The following is a 25,124-nucleotide window of genomic DNA, read 5'->3' as shown; positions in this document are numbered from 1 at the left end:
TTTTAAGATTTATCTGGAACAGGGATCCCTGGGTGGCGCAGCGGTTTAGCACCTGGCTTTGGCCCAGGGCGCGATCCTGGAGACCCGGGGTCGAGTCCCACGTCGGGCTCCCGGTGCATGGAGCCTGCTTCTCCCTCTGCCTGTGTCTCTGCCTCTCTCTCTCTCTCTCTCATCTGTGATGACTATCATAAATAAATAAAAATTAAAAAAAAAAGATTTATCTGGAACACTGAACAGTGAGTAATAGCTAAGACCATTTGAAAATGAAGAAAGGTGGAGGCATTGAATTGTCTTAATAGACATCAGCACATATTATAAAAGCACATTAATTGAAACAGAATGGCACAAAGGAAGGTGTAGCCAAGAAACTAGATCCTTATATAAATAGAAAATACCCATATGTTAAAGAAATAACTTCAGGTCAACAGGATCCCAATGTGTTATTTAATACATGGTGCTGGGAATATTTTTAAAGCTACTTGATCAGGTTAATTCCCACAAAATGCAAAATACCAAAGGAAATATAAGGCACATTAAAGATGTAGATGTAGAAGTGGGATCACACACATACATAGATAAACAAAAAAAGAAAAGGAAATATAGGTAAACATCTGGAACAATTCTCTTTAGACAGGGAAAGATGATTAAAGTTCAAAAGCCCTGCATGTTAGGACCTTTAAAAAAGGCATACACATCTCCCCTGCACCAGGTCATCTTGTGATTTTATTAATAACAAATGAAAAAATAAAACCAATTCTATGACAAGTGTTAGAGGCCAGGCAAAGGCTCATTACACTATGTTAAGTTTTTATCCAAGACAATGCAGAGCAACATTCAGATTTTTTTTTTCCCTACCTATTGTTTAGTTCTCTGCCCATCATAGGATTGTTCTGATCATTTAAGATGTCCAGATGACACTCTCTTCCTAAACCAATGTGATTCATTGGCTCTTCAGGAGCAGAAATAGAAGGTTTATTATTAGCACACAGCGATGTGTCAAAGCAGGGAGTTGTTCTGCTTCCAAGGCAGAAGCAATGCTAGGTAATCATCAAACACATTTCATTTTTCTGCTGAGTATTTGGTCAACCTACATTCTCCAGGAATCAGAGTGGGTGACTGAGTATGGCCATGAGATGTGGGCAGCAGTTGTGCTTGGATCCTAATCATTATCTTTTCTTGTTTCATGGTGACCTGGGAGAAAACTTGCCAAAGGTGAGAGAGCCACAGGACAGAGGAAACAGGGGTCCTGGCATCACTGCCTGTAGGAGAGCTGCCCAACTCACAAGGGGCTCTGATGTAAGTGAGAAGTCAGCCTTCATGGTGTTCAACCATTGAGATGCCATCGTTTTCCTAGAGTAGCCTAGCTGATCCTATCTAAATAGCCTCATCACCACCTACCTTAGAATAAAAAGAAGTACCATGGAAATTTCAAAATGTGGTTCTTTCTTTGAAATAGGATCAGTCAACAGATGCCCCCATTTTTTTCCACATTCATTAGAGAGTAGACATAGTTTCTGAACCAAATTGAATCCTCACAATGATTTTGTGGCCATTACTAGGTCCCTTATTGTTCTAATACTAATCTTCTGGGACAGGGTACAGAACCTCCTGTTCACATGTGTGATAGTTTAATTTCATCTCTTCTCTGTATTTTTTTCCAAAAAGAAAGGGGAAAAAGTCCAGTCAGTTAGGCCACCAGTATCATAAAAGGGAATTTGCCAAGGGCTTTCCAGAACAGATATTTAATGAGCACTTAATACATGCCAGGAAAAAAAAAATACATGCCAGGTACTTCTCAGATGCTTGGGATTTTTCAGTGAGAAAAGCAGACAAAACTCTCTGATGTCATCAAGCCTATCGTTTCCTCATGGAGCAGGGGGAGATTTCCAATAATATTTTATAAAATGGACTTAATTAAAAGGTAAATTATATGGTATATTAGAAAGTGATAAGTACCATGGAAAAGGGGAAAAAGTAGAACCCATAAGGTAGGCCAGACCTGGGTGTCTTTTGCAGCGTTAGAGAGGTTGGTCGGGCTAAGCCTTGCTAGGAAAGCTTTGAACAGACTCCAAGGTGAGCAAAGGAGCCATAGATACATCTGGAGGAAGAGAATTCTACAAAGGCTAGCATAAAGCTTTAAGGTGAGAAACATGCCTGGCATCTCTGAGGAGGCCAGTGTGGCTGGAATAGTGAAGACCATTGAGGAGTATAGGAAGAGATGAATTTGCAGAAGTAATGGACAGTGTGTGCAGGTGTGTGAGACATCACATGAAACCCTCAGGGCATTTTAAGATTTTTACTCTTAATCGGAGTGAATTAGAGAGCCATTCAGTTACAAGAGCCAGAAAATTAATTCAAACTTGCTTAAAATGGGAATTTATTGGCTTACATAACTGAGTCAGGAAACAACTACCCAAATCTCTAGGTTTCCATATTCACTATGTTTTCTGATTTTTTTCTCTCCTGGTAATCACATAAAATGTCTTAGGGAAGTGACCAATTGGTCCATTTTGGGTCATGTGACCTCTCTAAACCAATCCCTGAGCATAAGCAGATAAAATATTGTGATTGGCCAGCCTAGAGCCCATGTCCACCACCTGTAGGGAGTAGGGTTGAAAGGTGAGCTCCAGAAAATAAATAACAGGAGTTTTCTATCAGCCTTCAAAACTTCATCACCTGAAGCAGTTGATGGATAGTAGCAGGCAGAATGGTTAATGTCAACTACAAAAGTAATGTAAACCAGTACAAAGGGAAAGGGATATTTGCTGGCATAGAAACCTAGAAGCCTATGTATCAGAAGCTATCACAATCAAAATTCTAATCGAAGCAGAAGTAGAAAATTATATACAGGGAATAGGATGAAAAGATAATACTCTCAATATATAAACAGTTCACAAATGTCAATTAAGAAACATTGAAATCCCAAATGACAGATGACCAAAGGACACAAATAGGTTAATTCCCCAATCTGGAAACACAGCAAAGTGACAGATCTGCTCAGCCTCGTTGAGAAATGAAGAAACAGTAGTAAACTCATACTAGGGACAAACCATTTTCTCAGACTGACATTTTTTAAGTGTCTGTAAGATTCTTCAGGGCAGTGAGGATTCTACAAAATGGAAATTCTCATTTCCTAATTGCTAGAAACCCTGGAAGTCTTCTGTAAACATACCCTGATGAAGATAAAAATTTGCAACCAAAAGTGTTCATTGTAGTTTTATTTAAAGTAGGGAAAACTAAAGTAACCTAAATGTCATAGACTAGGGAATGATAATATAAATTTGGACCATATGATAAAATATTTTAAAATAACTTTGGAAAATTCTTGATTGACAAGAAGAGGTTTGTGGTACCACCAAGTGAAATAGCCATGTAGTGGATGATTCTGTCATGGACACATATGAAATGAAAACAAATCGTGGATATCGCTTATGACTATTCCCAGGTTTTTGACAATTTGTACACATTAGTTGGGTAGAAAGATAGATAAAAAAGCTTAGGAGGCTTTTCAAGATCTTTTCTCATTTCTGCCATGAATTTGTTTATGTGGCTTTTCTGTGTCATGTTAATCAATATTGGTAATTTTTAATTCAAAGAAGATCTTCATTTTCTTTATTAGTTCTATAGTTACACATAAAATTTAATTTCATTGTACTTAAAATTTCCTCATTGCTATCCTTTTAGAATTATTCACAATAGTTGTTAAAGATTTATTTAATGAATTTTCAAAGAATCAAAACATTTATTTTAACATTTTACTGTTTAAAAATTTCTTAGTTCATTATATATATATGTATCTCTCTATATACAATATATATGTTAGTTGTTATATTTTATATATATGTGTGTCTTTATTTTCTTTGGATCTTTTTCTTGTTCTAAAATCTAAATTGGAATGTTTTTAAAAATGTTTTTTTCTCTCTTTTCCATTTCAAACAATTAAGGCATTTAAGACTAAATTTCCCTCTTAAGGATAGGTTTGGCTATATCCTATATTTTTTATAGTGTTCTTTTTATTTTTGTGATTTTCTAAATAGTCTGTCATTTTATTCCTGATATGCTCCTTGACAAATTTTTAAATATTGAGAGACAAAATGCCTCCACTCTTGGTTTGGCATATGTAAATATTGATACATTCCTGAACTCCGTGACAAATTTTAATATAAAGTGCCAAGACATTATACTTTGCCACTTGGTAAATCATTAGCATTAGATTCTGCTATTTGATATTGTAGAGGCAAATGGCCTTATCTTGAGCTCAAGACTTCTTACCGAAAGAATAAATGATCCCTACAACTGGGTAGTAAATATGAAATCCTTTCTACTGTTGATTGTTGATTTAAATTTTGCCCTTAAATTAAAGAAATTACTTTTTAAACATTATAGCAACTAAACAATAGTTTAAATTTATTTATTAACTGTAAGTTTTATTTTTTAGTGATTAGAAAATAAGGCCTTTATCTAAGGGATAGGGTATAACGACTTAAGTGGCAAGAAATAACCTCAGTGCAGAGTTTAAACCTTGAATCTGACTAAATCATTATCACCAAATTAGTATTTTAAACTGGGAAATCTGATATCTAGAACTGATAGATTAACTTTTTTTCCCATAGTCCTCTGTAACCAATTGGATAGAGGCTTGGACACAGGACAAGCTCAGTTAGTTGGGGGAGGGGGGTGGGGCAAGCCTACATTATTTTGCACATCTGATGTGAGTCATGTTAATTTTTACCCCTGCCTTGTAAACAAATAAACAACTACAAATTATTGTAAGTTTTCTGAAGTAGTAAATATGGTATTAGGTAGGCAAACACAAGATGTTTCTAGAAGTGACATTCCAGCTGAGATCTCAAGGATAATAAGGTACTAGCCAAGTGAGAATGGGAAGAAAGAACTTTCAAGCTCAAAGGCCTTGAGCATGGAGAAATTTTGGCATATTCTAGGAATGGGCAGAAGGCCAGTGTGATGGCAGCATTGTGAACCAAGTTGACAGTCCCACAAGATGAGGTTGGAGAGGCTGATTGTATAGGTTTGTGAACTTGATCTTTAAATGCATTGTATAGGCTATACTGGAGTAACAAATAGCACCTGTATCTCAAAGTACAGGTTTATATGTCATTCATGTCACCTTCTCAATGGGGCTTGTCTGAAACTCATCTCTACATCTCTACATGGGGTTCTTCATAGCAGTCCACCTGGGATGTTGCTAGTCATTGTGGTGGAGGGGGAAAAAGAGCACGAGTTATTAAGCTTCTGCCTGAAGTGACATATGCCATTTCAGCCCACATATCATTGGCCAAAGCAAATTACATCATCAAGTCCAATGTCAGAGGAAGTATACTTCTCCCCCACCCCCGCCCATTGGAAAGAGGTATATATTGGTATAGTTATTTCCTTGTAAATCTGTATCTTTCCATGCCTGTTAACCAAATGATAGAGTTTTACCTCCTTCCCTCTTTATTCATAGATACACTCTAGTTATTATCAGAAAAAAGATTACTTAAAAAGATTTACACTGGGTCAGTACTTTGTGTGTACATGTTTTAAGAACTCCAATCACCTACTTCTCTAAATTTTATAAAACAGTTTCTTCTTATCCTCATGGATCCTTAATTTAAGGGCAAAATTTAAATCAACAATCAACAGTAGAAAGGATTTCATATTTACTACCCAGTTGTAGGGATCATTTATTCTTTCGGTAAGGAGTCTTGAGCTCAAGATAAGGCCATTTGTCTCTACAATATCAAATAGCAGAATCTAATGCTAATGATTTACCAAGTGGCAAAGTATAATGTCTTGGCACTTTATATTAAAATTTGTCAGGGAGTTCAGGAATGTATCAGTATTTCCATATGCCAAACCAAGAGTGGAGGCATTTTGTTTCTCAAAGCCTCACAGCTGGGCCAGAGTCCTGGCCAGAACCACATAAATGGGTATCATTGTCTCTTTTCATCCTGAGTACCACTAGTAAAGTTAAGCAACATTTAATGACACCTTTGAATGAAGTAAGGCAAAGGAGTAGAAGTCGTGCGGTTTGAGAAACATAGGAGTGATAGGCCAAGAGATGGAAAATTGGATGTCACAAAAAACTGCATCTGGCAATGCTAGAATCATGTCAAATTATCTTTGCTGTCACTCTGAGGCATTTGTGTTGAGGTTGTCCATTACAGCATGAGACTATCTTTTTTTTTCTCTTCATTTATTATTGGAAAAATGCTCCTCTGGTAAAAGTTTTAAAAAACATATTCTCCTCTAACAACTAAACTATCAACTATTGTTGGATAAAGGGATTGGCCTCCATTATTACCTTCTAGAACAGTAAAACTGAAAACACCTTTTCTGGAGGAGATGGAGGGAATTAAATTTGATGGAACACAGATTTCCATTTTCAAAAGAACCTTGCATTTTTCCCATAGTGATTTTGTTGATCCATTGCCAAACTCTTTAACAATTGTGTAATTCAATCATAATTCCATCAACAATAGACTGAGGAAGATCATGGTTGTAGGGATCCCATAGCCAGCACAGTGGCTGGCTCATAAAAGGTTCTCAAAAAGAATTCCAGTAATGGATGGTGGGTTCTGATGGATGAACCAATGTTCATGGAATCATGGTCTTCATCTCAATAACTTCTATCTTGTACCTCAGAGACTATTGCTAGGGTAATTAGCTATCTTGTAGCATTCTGAGAAAAAAATAGTCTGCACATACTATTCTATAGTTTAATTTTTAAAAAGGTTTTACTCATGTATTTAGAGAGAGAGAGAAAGAGAGAGAGCACATGAGTGGGAGGAGGGGCAAAGGGAGAGGGAGAGAATCTCCAGCAGACTTATAGCTGAGCATGGAGCCCCATGTGGGGCTCAATCTCATGAGATCATGATCTGAGCTGAAACCAAGAGTTGGATGCTCAACTGACTTAGCCACCCAGGCGTCCCTAATTTTGAAAAACATGGCCAAAACATTGACCAGTTTCAGTAAGGGAAAACTTGGCAAGTTAAAGTTACCTTATAGGGGCAATTTTAAATACACAATTTGCAACCAAATACATAGTACTAAAAGAACACTTTGAGTTCTTAATTGCTTATGCTAAGAAACAAATTTCACAAGACACAGATAATTCCACCTTATCCTCTCAAACCAATTTTATTCATATTCTGCTCTAACAAATATAGTAGGAAGGCAACAGTTGTTTAAGTTTCTTAGTGTATGGCACAGATGAAAAGAAACAAACAGATTTAGAAGCAGTCCAGCATTTAAATGCTGGTTTAACAAAAGAGGCACGTATTATTCTATTTAGCAGTTTATACCAGATATCAGAAGACATTTTTTTCCTTGCAAGCAACAGACTACATTTATTTGCATTAAGTAAAAACATATTTTGATCAAGAAAATTACTTTTTTTTCTGATTTTCCTTTATATCACAAATGTCAGGGTAAGGCAAATCCTTAATGAATCATATGATAAAAACCCTATTCCCCAAGAAAATATATTGAACATATTCTGCTAACTTTGTTATTTTTCAAAGCAAAGCTGACATGCACCACATACAGAGAAAAGTCATTTCAAATCAAGTGCATCAAGCAGAACTGTATTAATTCACAAAGAGGCTTTTCAGTATTTCATAGAAAGATTTACAATTAGCTGCAGTGACTAATATGTGACCCACTATCACAGACAGTATTTTGGATGCCTCCTTTGTAAGCTTTTATGAAAGAAGTCTTGTCCATCATCTGAATAGTTACTAGCTGGAGGAAAAGCCCCTTTGTCTCTCTTACAACTACCTTTCTAATTAGGACTATAGGTTTCCCTTGCTATGGGAAAGTAGTGTTCCTATGAAACCTATCCTTAAGCTGAAATGGTGTAAAGCAAAGAAACAGTTACCATTAGTTTATATGGAAATACTTTTGAGCCTTCCCAGACCCTATTCTGATACCATAGGGCACATCTTGCTAGTGGATACACAAAATAAAATGAGATGAAGTACAGATGCTCACAGACACAGGTCAAAGCTAATAGCTGCTTGAGGCTGAGATGCTGAGTCTTGTAGTTCCCAGGGGAGGAGCTTGGCGGTGCCACTCCCCCTGCTTGCAGTTTGCCTAAAAGCGAAAACCCTCTTTGGATTTCTTTAGGTTAATGGTAGGAGGTACGAATGTAGGTCTTTCATAAAAGCAAAGTGGCAAAATACAATTTCAAAAAGCAAGGATACTTGTATTATGTTGAGAGTCTACTGTGATCCTCCATATGCAAACCTGACTAATCTGGGACTAGTCTTCCCCCCCTTCTCCCTCCTGTAAATGCCTTATGCCATATAGCCTGTCAGAAGTGTGGCTGGAAATTGAAATCCAGGATTCCTTTGCAGGAGAATTAATCTGCCTTTCAAATTTTCCATTGACAGCCTATTCAGTGACAGCACCGGCGAAAAAGAGGGTTTCTTGTGTTGAGGTGTCTTCCTTCAGATCTGGCCAACAGCTAGATTTTACTATTGAAATGGTAAGTAACCTCATTGCTTGCTTTAAGGATTAAATCTGAAAATCAAATAGCAACCAAAAGCATAACAAGGCAAAAATGAAAACAATCTAATCATAAAATAAAGTTTAGACAAATCCAGCAGTGGGGCAATGATATTTACTCCTCCCTCTCTTAGTTTTGTTCTTAGATTCCTTCCCTTTTCTGGCAGTTTTCAGGCAGAGAAATCCCTCCTAGCACTCCTACCCCACCCACATTTAAAATGAATGAATGAAAATAGTTGTCATGGATGAGTAAGAGAACACCCCACCCACAATAATTCCAATCTCCACTGGTCCTAACAGGGACATTAAGTCTCTATCATCTTTGCCCGTTAAGAAGTCCCCATCCCTCTTGCCTCCTTCATGTTGTTTTTAACTGTAACTCATTACTGAGCATGAATAGTAACACATGAGAATCACAGGAAAACGTGCTCCCAGCAGATTGCTCTTGTCAGGTCCTTCCCAGAATGATGGCAACTTTCAATTAAGTCATAAAGATGATATGACATATAGAAACTATCAGTATTTGTATGGTATCATTTCTTGGATCACTTAAAATGGGACTTTTTGTTTTGCTAGAAAGCAATGTCTAATGGCAGTAGGGGACATATAAATTTCTGTACCAAACTCTAGAATAATGGCAGAAGGAAAAAGGGTCATGTTCCAAAATCATGAGGTCCCTTAAAAATCATTGCTGTTAGGTTGGTAAGCAGTTGTTTTATTTTTTTTTTAAAATATAGGATGTGAGAACATATTACATATGCAGAAATATAGCTTGCTAATGATTCCAATATACCAAATAAGTCATCCAGAGGGGCAACAAATTCAGAAAGGCCAGAGCAAAATTCACAGATAAGGAAGTGAATTTTTCCATAGAGGAAAGAGCAAAACTGAAGAACTCCATGGAATATTTAGAAATCAGAACCCCCCCCTTTTTTAGAAATACTCAATTTGATCCATTACTTTTCTCTCTCTCCACTAAAAATATATATAAATATATAAATAATTTACAGTTCTAGAGACCTCATAAGGAAGGTGGATTTAAGAAGCTATGCAAGAAATGATATCAGTTTCCCCTAGAAAAAAAGACTGTTCTGAGAACCCAGGGAAGCTGTGGAAAGCAGGCACTTTGCCTTGTGAGGGTCGCTGTTGATGTTGTCTCTGGGACAGACATTTGTGACAAGTTCTGACTTTCTCCTTGGCCCCTTATCCCTTGGGCCCACCATACCACTGGAGTCTTGACTTATTAATGCTGCTGCTCCCCCTCAGAGCCATAATCAAGGGATCTCTGGGTGGAAGAGAGAATGAGCCACCAAAGCAGTTTGGTATTTGGCATGAGCAAACCAGATATTTAAAAGCAAGCCAGGACTGCAAGCAAGACCTCCAGTTGCCTATAACTTCAAATGAAAATCTTTCTGTAGGCCATCAAACCTTGGGTAAAGATAAGAGATTCTTTTATGAAAAGCATATATATAATGAGAGCTTTCAAGTAGAACTTTTAATATTCATAGGCATATGTTTGGATTCTAAATACAGCAGCCCCCTCTTTTAACTAAAACACCTCGAGAAGTGTCATCCTTTACAACTGTGTTGTACAGAGTCACATCTCTCTAGTGGACTAGATGCCAAAGCACAGGATAAGGATCTCAGGAACCAGGTGAGCTCTGCTGGAGGTCAGGGTCAAAGAATGCATCTGTAGTCCTGGCTGTGAAGGAAAAGCCCCCAATGGCTGCCAGGGCCTGCTTTCCTTGTAGTGCCTCTACGCTTCTACACTCTTCTTTGCATGAAATTCTCCTTCTGCATTCCTCATTAACTATATGGAACAGAATTGTACCCTGGGAATCCCTGAATAAAATATCATTTTCAATTCATCATCCTGACCCTTTTTCCAAGTGATTTCTGAGCATTTTGCCCATATTCTATCCTGCCTCCTTTGTCTGTGGATTATACTGATATTGGGCTTGATGATTCCTGAAATTTAGCCTGCAGTTTATCAAAACAACCATCTTCCATCTCTTTTTTTGGAGAAACCACTGTATCGACCAGCTTTGTGAAATAATCGAGAAAGCAGACAGGGGCCAGGATACACATGTGAGTGTTACACCGTGCCACTGTGACCTTGGGAAAAGTCGTGAGAGGAAAAACAGAAATTATAGGGATAGCGCCTGAAAGATGCATTAACAGGGGTCCCCTCACCAAGCTCAAGGAAACTTTTTTCTTTTCTTTTTTTTTTTTTCTCTTTCTTTTTCTGCAGGTTAACAGAACAAAATGCAGCTGGAGAAATTAGAGCAAAGGATTCCCTGTCCTTCTGTGGAACTTGCCCCCCCCCACACCCCCTTCCTCCACAGCTTGCACTACTGTCTTCCTACACCCACCCCCCCAGGGCCAGGAGAGGTTTGCAATGCTGAGGACCGTGATTTACTTCCATTTCTTTATTCCTTTGCTTCATCTTGTGCCCCTGCCAAAGACAAAAAGAAACCATTTGTTAGATTAAAGATCACAGATTTCATAGATTTCATGAGGAATATTTTTTAATAGACATTTAAACATCTCTTAACCCTCAAACAAGCCTAGGAATATCTTCCTTGACTACATCAAAAAGCTTTGGATATTTGAGCTGTAATTGCTGGCACAGGGTTATCTTTAAAGAGCACATAAATCACTGCTAATAAATGTATGCCACGTTGACAACTTGCTTCTCCTAATGGGGATGATGAACTCAACTCTTCAAAGTATTCTTTGAAAAACCTAATCTTGAATTGATGTGTCCTCCCTTCAAGGATCCATTCATACATTCTAGTCTCCAGGGCTCAACACAGGAATAATAACAATTTACACAATGCTGATTTGCAAAAGTCATTGATGGCTATCCCACCACTGTGAGATCTTATTAAGTCTCTGCTGTGTTCCCCACTTGTGAGAGGACTCTAAGAAGATACATGACTTAGATATTCTTATTTTTTTTAGATTTTAGAAGATGAGTTATAATCCTCATAGAGGGAAATGCATAGATCTTAAGCATATTTCAGTCTGTTTTGAACAAAGGCATTCATTTAACCCATACCACTATCAAGATATAAAACATTGCCATTTCCTCAAAAGTTCACTTTCCAACTATTAACTCCTGCTGGAACCAGCATTTGATCTGATTTCTATCATCATGAATTACTACATGTCTACACAGAAGAACTGAAGCAAATGATCTCTGAGTTAATTTTCCACCTGGTGTTCCTATGAATCTTTAAAAAAAGTAGACTTTGAGGTGTGTATATGTATATAAAATCAGTATCATGCTTGTTGCACACAGCATATAGAAAAGACAGAAGCAGATAAGAAGAAAAAATACTACATACCCTCAATAGGTGATAACTTCTGTAGTTAATATTATAGTGTATTTTCCTTACAGTATTTTTCTAAATATACATAGAAACACAATTACAAATTTTAATTTTAAAAATGAAGATTGTGGGGATCCCTGGGTGGCTCAGTGGTTTGGCGCCTGCCGTTGGCCCAGGGCGCAATTGTGGAGTCCCGGGATCGAGTCCTGCATTGGGCTCCCGGCATGGAGCCTGCATCTCTCTCTGCCTGTGTCTCTGCTTCTCTCTCTCTCTCTCTCTCTCTCTCTCTGTCTATCATGAATAAATAAATAAAATCTTAAAAAAATAAAAATGAAAATTGTGAATGTAAAGAAACTTACAAACAGTATAACATACCTAGAATAAATTCCCTATCCAGATTTAATATGTGCTAATATTTTTCAAGTTTCCCTGCGATCTTTATTTTACTTTTCTAAAATAAAAGACTACAAGTAAAGTATATATGGATAAGTGTATTTAATTCACAGATAAGCTAAAAATGTTTCTCTTCCTTCCCAGAGATTACCAAATCCTGACATCACTGTAAAACATGTTTCTAGTTTTACACAAATATATATTCACAAATCCACACATAATAGAAAATATGTAGCATTACTTTATGTATAAAATGCACATAAATAGTAATTTCATGTTTTTAGTCACCCACTAATTATTATTATAAATTTATAGTCAATATATATTTTGATTTGCCTTGGTGTTTACCATTTTCCTTGGCTTACAATTGTTTCCTGCAACTTACTTTTCCTTTGGATTCAGTTTTCTTCTTACTAAAAGGATGTGCATCCTTTAGTAGCTTTTAAAGAAAGGGTATGTGAGTAGCAAACTTTTATACTGAAAAATGGCAGTTACTATCTTCTTACATGATAGTGAAACTCATATAGAACTCTATACTGACAATTGTTTTTATTCATGTTTTGAAAACTCAGAATTATTCCACCATCTTCTGAACTAAAACTGTTGATGTTGCAAAGTCTGCTGTGTACATCATAATTATTTCTTTATGGGTTAACTCTCCTTTCCCTGTAATTGTTTTACTTTTTTTCTCATTGTCTCTAGTGTTCTGCAATGCCTGTGTGTGGGTTTAATTTCAACATGTCCTTCTTGTGACTTATTATTCTTCTTTTAACTAAAAACTAATGACTTCTATCAATTTCTGATAAATCCTCGGACGTTATCTTTCAAATACTATCAACTATCTCTTTTTAGAACTTTTATTGAAGATAAACGCCTTGGTCATTCTCATTCTAGCCCTCATGTCTCCTCATATATCATTCATATCACTATATATTTATTTGCTTTTTCCAAATTGTTCTTAATTTTTCATACTGTTGTCCTTTACTTACAGTTTTATATTGGCTTTTTGTCTTTTTTGTCATGTAAGTGTACTTATTCCATAAAATCTTAAGAATTTTCTACTCAAGTTTTCAGAATGCGAATCATCCTGTCATTTTACCCACTGATACTCACTCATGGTGGATCACATCCTTGTGTGTTTTGTAAGTCTTAAAATTGTGAATTCACCTTCAGAGAATTGCTTTTCTTCTGTAGGAATTCCAAGTGATCAGTTCACATTTCTATTTGTTATCTATAGCAGGGATAATGTTGCCCTATAATCAGCTATTAGATATACTTCTCATTCTGTTTATTGTTGTCTGACTTTGGGTGGCCTAAGTTTATGTATCAAATTCATGGTGCTTTTGTGTTTTCTACATTGGAACGTTTTCCCTCCTCCAAACAGCATCTCCTGTTAACTTCTTGAGCTGAATCCCAGATTTATCTCTGCAGAGATATTAGTTCTAACATCTTTTGCTGAGTGGCTTCAGGTCCCCAGTGGGCACTAGAATGCAAATATCTAGCCACAGGTCATATCTCTACATCAACAACCAAACTGCAGCCCTTAGGACCAGCGCATGCATCTTCAGCTTACCACACTAGTGCTTTCGTTTTCAGATTCCTCTTTATTTCTGGCACCTTTGCTTTCATGTCAGTTGAGCTATGTATTTAAGGATTTTTTGTTATAAGTTATCTCTCATTTCTAAACATTTGTATTGAGAAATGTTCTGCATTATCCTATCTTTTCAGTTACCTGTTGCTACATAACAATCCCCCCTCCAAACTTAATGGCTAAAAACATCATGGTTCATTATTTTGTATAATTCTGTAATCTGATGTGGGCTCAGCTGGGCAGTTTATCTGCTCCAGATGGTATCCACTGGGGCCAGAACATCCACAATGGCCTCTCAGTTTTCAGAACCTCTCTCCATGGAGCCTTCCTCATTTTATACTAGCGCTTGGGCTTCTTGCAGGATAAATTCCAAAAGCAAGCATTCTGAGAGCATAAAGATGCAAGTTACAATGCCTCTTAAAGTGGATCCTCTGCCATGTTTCTCTAGAACCAAAGATTCAAGTTCTATAACTACATTTACATGTCCTCAAATACCTGTTGAAAAATTATTTACATTTACAAAGTGTTCTATTGATTTATTGAATCATTCCCCTATTGTTATTTATGATAGTCCTGATTTTTTACAATTATAAATTATAAAACACAAGTATTCTTGCATTGTATCTTCCAATATTCTTGCATATCACAAAATGCATTATATCTTGCATTATAATTGCATTATATATTATATTCTTGCAATATATATATCTATAATTATAATTCTATTTCACTGTATTTCTTTAATTTCTTGAAGGTATGATGCACAGAACTAAAGGTTCCTTCTTCCTTTTAAACTACCATATAACCTCTACAAACTCAACTGTGTAAATATTTCTGTGGGAGTCACTAAAATTCCTTGGGTCACACTGTTTTCTATGACAAAGGTGTCTAGAAAGTCACTGTTTTTTAGGGAGCAGTATGGTGTCATTAAATAATTTTGTCCTGGAAGTGTTTGAACTTCCATTGATCAGCCAAGTGACCCTATGCAAGTCACTTCTTCTTGGAATTGAGTTTCCTCAAACTAATCTTGAACTTTAAGTTTTGACAACTTACTCATTTGGGTAAAGGTCTTTATTCATGTTTATGATCAAGGAAAATATTTTGACATTAACCAAGGAAAACATTTATCTGGGTACTTTATTCAGATATTGATCATACAAGAAAATAATAGTGTCTGTAAGAAAAATTCTAGACAAGAAGTCTATAGTTTGTTGGCAATAAAAGGGCAAAAGGTAGGGCAACACTGAGGAACTTGCATTTAAATTGTTCAGGTTTAGTCTCACTTCATTACTTTTTAATGGAAACTTCTCTACCATGTCATTTCTGCAGCTTAGCAGGATAATTTTAAATACATGAACAAGGTTAAAGAAAGAAGAAGAAACACTTATAAGACCATATTTGCATGAGTTTTATTTTTTAGCAGTCCTATGCTATATGTGTGTTACACAAATGCTATTATATTTAGTTTTTTTAAAAAAGATTTTATTTATTTATTCATAGAGACACACACAGAGAGAGAGGCAGAGACACAGGCAGAGGGAGAAGTGGGCTCCATGCAGGGAGCCTGACGTGGGACTCAATCCCGGGTCTCCAGGATCAGGCCCCCGGCTGCAGGCGGCGCTAAACCACTGCGCCACTGAGACTGCCCTGTATTTAGTTTTAAATGATGTTCAACACCATGATGGGAAGGACAGATGCCTCCTTTCATATATTCTCAAGCTTCATTCTGCTGTGATGCTGGAGCTCAAGAGTCTGGTGCAACATGGTCTTCTGAGTGAGTGCACAGACCTACTGAGAAGAGGTAGGGAGTGCAGGAAGGTGCTGAGAGGCAATGGTGATAGCACAATTGTTTCTTAGAGCAGATGAGCCACAATTAGTCTATCCCACCAGTTTCTTTTCAGTTAGTATTTTCAGCGAGGAGTTGGAATAGTGAGCTTGACCTCTCTCTAATTCTTCTCACCAGCCCTCAAGATATGGAAAAAGGTTATAGACCGCTCAACATTTTAGATAAATTTCAGGCTGCTGTGAGATTTAGAACGTTGGTTTGGAAAGTCTCTTAAACATGATCTGACCCAGACTATGATTTTCTTGGGGAGTTCCCTGAGGCTCATTCAATTCAACAAACCCTGTGCAGACACACAGGCCCACTGGTCATAGTGTGACAAGATAGGACACAAGTCAGGCTTCTTTCTGCCTAAACGCACTCAAGTGCTTTTCCACACTCTCCAGGGCAGAGATTGAGTGTTATGCTTAAAAACAGATATACTAAGCAACTCAGCAGGTAGCTTCTGGAAAAGCAATGCTTCAGAATCAGCTTGGGGTTGCTGAAATAATTTGATCCCTCCAGGAGGCCAGGGGGTTAGATGGATGGAAACATTTTTTTCCTGTTGTCAAAACTCAGAAAACCAAGGAATTGCACATTTGAATATGCTGTGGCTTATCTTTTTCCCTTAAGGGATGGTAGGTTTCTTGGGGTTATCCTTGCTCCTTCCACTGTGTCATTTGGTATAAAGATTTTTAAAGTTTAGCCCAAGCCACGCTGTGGGACTTGGCAGGACCGAGGGAAATCCAATATGTCATTTACAAACACTTCCCATGGCTGGTTTAATCAATTGAAAATCCCACTACAGGGCGACTTACCTATTAGTTAATCTTCTGGCTGACTCTCTGTTGGGTCATTTACACTGTCAACCTGACTATTCATTTCAACTGTAACCAGAAAGGAAAACAAAAAAGGTTAAATCTTTATTAAACCCAAATCTGGGGTGCCTGACTGGCTGACTGAGCCAGTAAGTAAGTATCTGCCTTTGGCTCAGGTCATGATTCCAGGGTCCTGAGATTGAGCCCCGAGTTGGGCTCCCTGCTCAGTGGGGAGCCTGCTTCTCCTTTGCCCCTTGTTTATGCTCTCTCTCTTTCAAATAAATAAATAAAATCTCTAGAAAAAAAAACCCAAATCTCTTGAAATGGTCTGTGACATTAAAATGGTCTGTGAGTGGTTACATTGCTGATCTCCTATCTTATGCCTCTTTTCACTTCGTTTTCATTCATTCAGGATTTTGGGGACTAATTCTTGCAGGTTTTTACTGGCAGCCGTCAGGGAGGGCAGAATTGCCTCTTAAGGATCTGTAGAAGCTGAGTTGTCATTTTGTACCAGATTTTTGGGTTGACATTTTAGGTGTATTTATTACCATCCTGAGGTAAATTCAAAGGCCTTGATAGATGTTTAAGAAAATAAAAAGAAAACAAAGCAAAACAGATTACTGACATGCAGAGAGGTCAGCAGCTTGCTCTAAAATGGCAGTGTCAGTGGACCTGTTTGGTTTGCTAAGTTTTCAAGTCTGAATTTCAAAACAGACCCTGCAAACTTGCCAATGGGTGCAGCAGCAGTGGATGCCCTGCAATAGAAAAGCAAAACCTCCAACTGGGTCACACAACAATGATGATATGTGTGCTTTTACTTTAACTGTGTGTATTGTTCTATGGGAGCATTTGCATAAAAATAGAATGCGTAATTAATGCTATTGTCCAGAAGTATTCCAGAGCAGGCATAGCAGGCTGGAAATTTTCAAGGGTCAGTAGGTTCAATTAGATGGATATTTTTAAAGCATCAAAGCGCATACTATAAATGGGGAGACAATATACAAATGGACAATGGCCAGACCATATATAACAATATAACTGATGAAAAACCTCTGCAGCAACCAGCCTGGGCAACCCAACTGCAGGCTCTGCAGCAATCAGCTTAGGATGGTCAGGACTTGGGCATTGATTGCCAGCTTCACTATAGCCTGCCCCATGATTCCAACACAGGACCAAACAGGGAAAGCCAAATATGTTCCCAAACCAATCACCCACTTCTAGTTTGTCCAAATCTAGCTTCCCCATGCCAATGATCTCCAGTCAGAGGATGTCTGAAATCTTTTCTTAACTATAAAGGCTTCCTACTTCCCTGCCTGCCTTTGAGTCCACCAACACAAGTCATAATGGCAGACACCCTGGGCTATATTAAGCCGAATAACCTCTGTTTGTTCTTGTTCGGGTAGTCTCCATTTATTTGCACAAAATCAACAGTCCAAAGCTCTTTCTCTCAAATAGGAAAACTCGATTAAAGTAAAATACTGGCAAATGCCGGTTTTCACACTCCAAAGAGGCTTGAAAGAAGGGCATACCACCTTCTTGAAGGGTATTGAAAGGCATTGAAGGGCATTGAAGGGCATACCACCTAACTTTCTCAAGGAGGAAGGTTTTAAAGCAGTTCTCTGTTCCACCTGCAAACCATCCGGGGTTTTTAATGATGTGTGAGCTTATTCTAAACCCCAGGTATAAACCAGCCAGATGCAGCAATGCTACCTATATAAGGAGAATAATGCATGTACTTTCTCTCCTGGTCTATGAAATTGTTGTAGGGTCATCCATATTAGTGAGGGAGCATGCAGAATAAAATATAGGAGAGCTTTTCTTTTATGTTTCTTCCTCCAACTGGTCACTGGTTCCAAAACCTATTAACAAATGTCAATATAAAAAAGCGTCCTATGATCAAATAAGTTTGGCAAAGGTAACAGTAAACCATGTTGATAAATTTCTTTACAGCTGAGCCATACAGGGGCAAGGGTATATTAACATTCTTCAGGCTCAGAGTATTCAGATGCCTTTAAAATGAGATGTGAATAAAAGGAGACTTTTTTGTAAACTGATTGCTAAGGTAGTTTTAAAGATCCACTATGTTTTTGGCTAAGCCATCTGAAGTGATGTAATGAGGTAAAGGGATGAAGGTCCAAGATAATCTTAGCCCAAAACCAAGCCAGGGCTCTCTTGAATGTTTCCTGGAGCCCCTATAGAGCAGGGATAACTTTGGGCAAGTACTTTTTTCAGAAGCAAGCGATATTCCCATAATATTCTCCAGCTGGACTTCAGTCCTGTTACCCTTGGAATTATCCCCTATGGCCTCCATATTATAAACTGTGATCAACCTGAGGCATATAGTGTTCTAAAACAGCTAGCATCATTTTTTTCCCCAAAGGCTGCCAATTTTATTAGTTCCTAGTAGAACATGGTTTTTGAACTTTACCTTGTTCTAACTGAATATGTTGCCGCATAGAATAGGTGGCTCCCCTAATCCTAGATTACACACAGAATACATGTCAGATTTGTAGTTTACATGAGCTCAAATAGCTCAGAACTTTACCATCAAGACTTGGAGAGTTTTCTGCATAGCCAGAGCCTTCGCTTTGCACAGGAACTCTAGGTGTGTCCTCGCCTTGAGCTGAAAGGAAGAAGATAGTCCTTGATTAATAGAGAATTAGAACAGCCTGACTGCCAATTGTTCTGTCACCCTCCATTGCCCTCTTAAATTTAAAAATACTTCTGGGATTCAACTTCTTTTGCAGAAAAGGTTAAGGGAGGAAATAGTGGGTTGAATTGCCTGAATTCTTTAGTGCTGTCATAGAAATTCTCTTTAATTTGTGAGGTAATCGCATACATACATACACAATTTCTCAAATTAAAAATCTGGTAGCATGAAAGCGGAGAAACTCAGTTTAATCAGAACAACATACAATTTAAATTTAGGGAAGTGTGTGTGTGTGAGAGAGAGAGAGAGAGAGAGACAGAGAGAGAGAGAGAGGGTGAGAGAGAGAGTTTATGTAGCTTAACCTTTGAAAAGGGAAAAAAGAAAACCTGTTTTGCTTTAGGCATGTCTGAAAGCTGAAAAATTCATTTTCCTAGCAGTGAGGGTTTTTTTGTTTAAATACAAAATGAATAGCTTAGATGCTTTCCTAGGAGACAGTCTCAAATGCTGCCATTTTGAATTGCTGGGAATCAAGTCTTTAGTTAATTTTCATTGTGATTGATCTCTATTCTGCACAGCTTCAGAGGGTATGTCATCCATTTGCTGTGGCTGAAAGTATACAACATGCTTAAATGTAGTAGTAAGTGGATTGTTTTCTCTTATTGTGAGAAATTTTCCAGATATCCTAAAGGACAATAGTATCTTACATCTTAGTTAAAAATCTATTATGTTTTCACAGCTTTAAGGCCAAGGGTATTGAGAAGTACAGATACAGAAAAAGGTCTGGAAATCCATAATTTCAAAATTTTTATTATTTCTATGCTTTTTTAAAGCAGAAAGTTGAATTCATTTTCATTACATGAGTACTTATTGAGCTCAGTATATGTTAAATTTGGTGTGCCTATTAGCGAGGATGAAGCAGGGATGGTAAAGGTACAGTTTGTAATCTCTTCAAAGGAAGATATCTTCAAAGAAGAACTTGCAGTCTTGGTAATGATTTACTGAAGCTGACAATCATGAAGTATGACTCAAAGATGACCAATCTCTGAGCCCTGGTGGATGGATGGTAGGGTCAGTACTTGAAGACATATAAAACAAGCAGAATGGGGGAAGGTGAGAAAGCCATTTTAGATGTGAAGTCTGAAGTACATGGCCATATAAGTGGAGATGCCAAATAAGCTTTTGCATCCAGTCCTGAGGAAGAGGATTGTGAGTAGGCATGTGCATATTTGCAAGATATCAATGTAGAAATAACATTGATGGAATGAAGGTAGATGAGAGAAGTCAGGAAAAGGATAACAGAAGAAAAAAAAAAGGACAGATCCCATGCCTTCAATGTGAAAGTAACTGTACCCATAAGTTTTCATTAGTTCCTGAGGATGATGTTGGGAAAGGGGAAACAAAACTTGAACCTTCCAACTTAAAACCATACCATATCCTTTCTCACTCCACCAATTCTAAAAAGTGGGCCATTTTCAGTTTCTCATCAACACATTCCTGTAGGCACAATTACAGAAGAAATCATTGATTGATTTCTCTAAGCCTCAGAGCAGGAAATCTTGGTTCATTATGCTTCAAAATAGAATAAGGAAAAAATGGAAACATTTGATTTTATACAAACAAACTTTTGGATGGAAAAAATACCGTAAGAAATATTTAGAAGAAAAATATTATAAATTGAGGAAAAATATTCCTTTTATCATAGACAAAGGGTTTATGTCTTTAATACATGAAGAACTTCTAAAAATAGAGATCAAGAAGATCAAAATCTGGATAGAAAGTTGAAATTTAACAGACAGTTCATTAAAAAAATAAAATAAAAACAGCCCATAGTCCTGTGAAAGATGATTTACTTTGCTCATAATAAAAGAAGTGCAAATTGAAATTACACTGAGAAAGAGGTTTCAGCCTAAGGTGAATTATCATGATATAGACTAACCCTCCTACCAATAACAGTTAAAAACACTGGAGAGATTATTTAAGAAACCATTTTTACTCAGTAGCAAGCCATCAATATAACACAAGCTTGAGGAGGTTGTGTTAAAACCTGTGAAAATGGAGAGCCTAGCATTCCACATGTGCCAACAAGTTGAACAGAGCCTCCAGATGTCTTATGAGGCCTGGGGGATGTGGAAGGGCAAAACTTGGAGATTAGAGCTAACCAGGGAAGAGGTGCCTGGAAAAGTACTTCAGGTCTTCTGTGGGCCACCTGAAGGCTTATATTCTGGGGGCAAAGATGAACTTGATATAGACCAGCTCTTAAAAAACTGAAGTCCAACTTTTAATCAATTCAATTCCTGATTATATGGCAGAGCTCTGCCTCAATCCCACTGGCCTGTCAGAAGCAAAAATGTGATAAAACCACCCAGAGCTTCAAGCTATCTCTACAATTTTTAACACACAAGATCCAGTATTCAATAAAAAATTTCCTGGCATTCTGGAAGAATAAGAACAAATCACTGAAAACCAAGAAAATAAGACAACATATAGAGACATGTTAGAGATCTACATATCATAGACACACTTTTAAAATAATGATTAATGTATTTTAGAATTAGATGCCAATTTGGAGAATTTCCACGGCAAAGAAGTTTATCAGATAACTAGACACTATTTAAAATGTCAGATGTGAAGTCCAGAACTGGAAAATATCTTATAATTGAAGTTATTAATTCAGTAGGTGAATTTGGCAGCCACTAGACATAGCCAAAGAAGGGACTTGTAAACTGAAAGCTAGATTAGAAGAAAATATAAAGTACAGATGAAAAATACAGAAAAAAGTTAGTAGGCATATGAGATGGGGTCTATCCTATGTGTAAAGTGGCAAAAGCAATTTTTAAGATATAATGGCTAATTTCCCCAAACTAATGGGATATCAAGTCACTGTTTTAAAAGTGATATGATCGCTAGGCAGATGAATGCCAAGCAAACCTCAATCAGGCCAGTCATCATAAAACTGCTGATAACCAAGGTTAAAGAAAAAGTATAAAATGATCTAGTGTATAAGAATCCATTAACATCAAAATAGCACCAATAGGACTTACAGATGCCTTCTCAGCAAAAATAATCAAAGGCAGAAACAATGCAATGGCATCTTCGAAAGTGCCAAATGAATGATTACCTGTGCAAAATTTCACAGCAAACAAAAGTGTCTTTCAAATTTGAATCTGAAATAAAATAATTTTAGGGGAAAAGAATTAGAATTGGTTCAGGAACAAAACAATAAACCTACCCTGAAGGAACAGTTTTCACCATCTTCAAAAATCAGTTCCAGGGAGATTTCAGAACTAAGTATGAAAAGTAACTTGGAAAAAGACCTTCACATCATTAGGCAAAAATTTCTTACACAGGAAAAGCAAAACAATAACCTTCTGGGAAAAGACTGATAATCTGGACAACACTAAAATTAGCATCATTAGTTTATGGATACACACCATTAAGAGAGTAAAAATAAGCTAGAGTGGAAGAAGATATTTGTAATATTATCAGATATTATTTGATATTTGATATCAAATATCACTGACTCCTGCACTGAATAAAAAGAAATAAATATGCAAAACAACAGAGAACAGACAGAGAACCCAATGGAAAATGGGCAAGACAGAAACAAATATGTCATGAGAGGATATCCTGTTAGTCACTTCATTTTTTTGAATGACTCTGGCCAAAGCTCAGCATTTAAAAGCCTTGGCTTTTTCACTATTAGAGTGGCTTCAGAATGTTCTCATTCCTTGTCTATCTTATAAAATGTTCTAACTCCTTGTTTAACTCACTGAGACACCGTCAGAACTAATTAACACATGACATTATTGTTATTTTTCATAAGAAATGATTACTCTGAAAGGGAAATTAATTGACCTGACCTTAAACATTACTTCCTTGACTTTCCCTTCAGGGTTGTTATTTGTAATGGGATCTAAAGGTACCTGTGGCTGATTCTTCTATGACATCTCTTTCAAGGTCATTACTATCAATGATAACAACCCTTTGGTGATACTACTCTGGAGAACCCCTGTGGCATCATGGACAACTTTTGATCTAATAGGCAGGATGCTAGTCAATGAAACAATGCTCAAGGAAAATGAAGGCACATAGGAAACACTTTCAAGAACTAGGTGAATGAGAAAGGAAGACGTTGAAGAAAGCAAAACCCAAAAGGCAGATCAAAAAATAGTGAACATTTGAGGTGGTTGCCTTATGTTTTGTCTTTTCAACCTTAATGTTTTGTAATACAAAACATCCATATGAGAAACCTCAGATTAGGTCACCATATTGGCACAGATCAGCAGGACATCTCCTGCTGATGGCAGGTTTGAGACCCATGACACAGAGAGATAAAACCAGAAATCAAAATTGTAGCCCTGTATATGGCTGCACTCCAGGAGCAGAGGGAAGCATTAGCTATTAGATCTGTTTCCAAAGACACTAGAGGTATGTCTGATAGACATTATTAATTTATTTAAGATCATGAGTATGCAGGATATGTGCATACGGCATGAACATATGACTGTGTGCGGTGCGTGGTTCAAGTGTTTGTATGTGTGCGTATGTGCATGCATGTGTGCGTGCATGCATGTGTGTGATGTATTTGGGAAGAGGGAAAGGAATGACAGACATTTGTTACTCTGACGTGTGTGGTGTGGAACTGGTATTATCCTATCAGCTCTTACCCTCCTGGGCAATGCAACTGAATGCCCTGGGGAAATGAATCCATTTCATGTAGACAACAGAATCTGATCAAAACAAAAATTGCCTCTAGAGCTTGTTTATTCCAGTTTGCGGGTCCCTCCCCCCACTTTGATTGCTACAGCTTGAAACACAAACAGGAGGTACATTTCAGGGCTCCTAGCAGGAGATGAAAGATGCTAAAATAGAAAGTGTCTGGGACATTCAGTACTTTTTTCATTTTCAATTACCAACAGCAACTGTCCTCCTCAAAGCCTTGATTATGGTAACCTTTTGTAGGTCAGTTGTATTACATAAAAAGTAATAAATTAAACAGGTCTCATCATAAAGAAAAGCTACTTAGATGCTCATAGAATGCAGTTAACCAGATTTTTAATACATAAACATGGAGAGATGTTGGAGGATCCTTCAAATTTTTCTTTTGAGATTAGTGTTGACAATAAACTCCATGCAATATTTCAAATGACAAATAATTATTTCTCAGAGTATATAGTTGCATAGGTGTTATAACAGCTATAGCGAGCCGGGCCTGTCTGGATTTAAAGTGGTATTCTTGAACCATCTTGATTTTTGCCTTATCTATCTTCTAGCTTCACTATTAATGTGGTGGATTTGATAATTACACAGAAATGTTCACTTCCTATTTTCTACCACCATGGGAGTCTATGTCACTATCCCTTGACATTGGACTTGGCCATGGAATTTGCTTTGGCCAATGGAATAGTAGCAGAAGTGAGTCAGAGGGTTGAAATACATTTGTAGAGTTGGGGATTGGCCTCTTGTGTGCCTGCCTTTTACCTCAAGAGGAACATGCTTTAGGGAGCAGTTGATCCAAGGAGAGAATGACCTGGATTCAACTAACAGCCTGGTTTCCTTCCTAACCCAGACTAAATGTAGTTGATTCTCATATCCATGAACCAAAGATAGCTAGTTATATTCTAAGCCCATGAGATTGAAGATGGCTTGCTACGCCACATTATTGTGATAATAGTTACCCCTCTTAATAATACATTTTAATCAACTCAGTCTTGACATTGCTTTCTAATTTTGTCCCATAGCAATCATAGCTACAAAGTCATGAGTTTGATCTGTGCTTAGGATTTGTTTTTAAACATATGCTAATTCTTTAATTAATTAATTAATATTAATTAAATTAACTAATTTGTTAAAGATGTGTTCTTGTGGGGAGATTTCTGTATTGATTTTTTGGAACATGGTCTGCCCATTAGATCATCAGTTCAGTTTTCCCTTCATTTTAGAGAATTTTTTTTCTTCTATATGTTGACTTCTAAATTTCAGAAACAGAACCAACTGTTCCCAC

The 25,124-nt window shown here is 37.2% G+C and overlaps 1 protein-coding gene across 8 annotated transcripts in view; it reads right to left on the bottom strand.

The window, feature by feature from the left end:
- Positions 1 to 7,117: 7,117 nt before the first annotated feature.
- Positions 7,118 to 25,124, bottom strand: part of MACROD2 (mono-ADP ribosylhydrolase 2) — a 1,918,082-nt gene continuing 1,900,075 nt past the window's right edge. For 4 of the 8 annotated variants that reach the window (XM_026002392.2, XM_072736414.1, XM_072736418.1 and 1 more), the window contains 3 exons: positions 19,016 to 19,093; positions 16,471 to 16,539; positions 7,118 to 10,966 (listed from right to left, as the gene is read on the bottom strand). In XM_026002392.2, the coding sequence (XP_025858177.2) occupies positions 16,478 to 16,539; positions 19,016 to 19,093 (140 nt within the window). In that variant the 3' untranslated portion in view covers positions 7,118 to 10,966; positions 16,471 to 16,477. The remainder of the gene's footprint in view (positions 10,967 to 16,470; positions 16,540 to 19,015; positions 19,094 to 25,124) is intronic. The other 4 variants (XM_026002393.2, XM_072736415.1, XM_072736419.1 and 1 more) reach the window with 1 other exon arrangement.

This window comes from Vulpes vulpes, chromosome 14 (genome assembly GCF_048418805.1).
Source record: "Vulpes vulpes isolate BD-2025 chromosome 14, VulVul3, whole genome shotgun sequence".
NCBI lineage: Eukaryota > Metazoa > Chordata > Mammalia > Carnivora > Canidae > Vulpes > Vulpes vulpes.
Note: the sequence above shows the minus strand (reverse complement) of the source record. Positions and strands in the feature narration are given on the sequence as shown.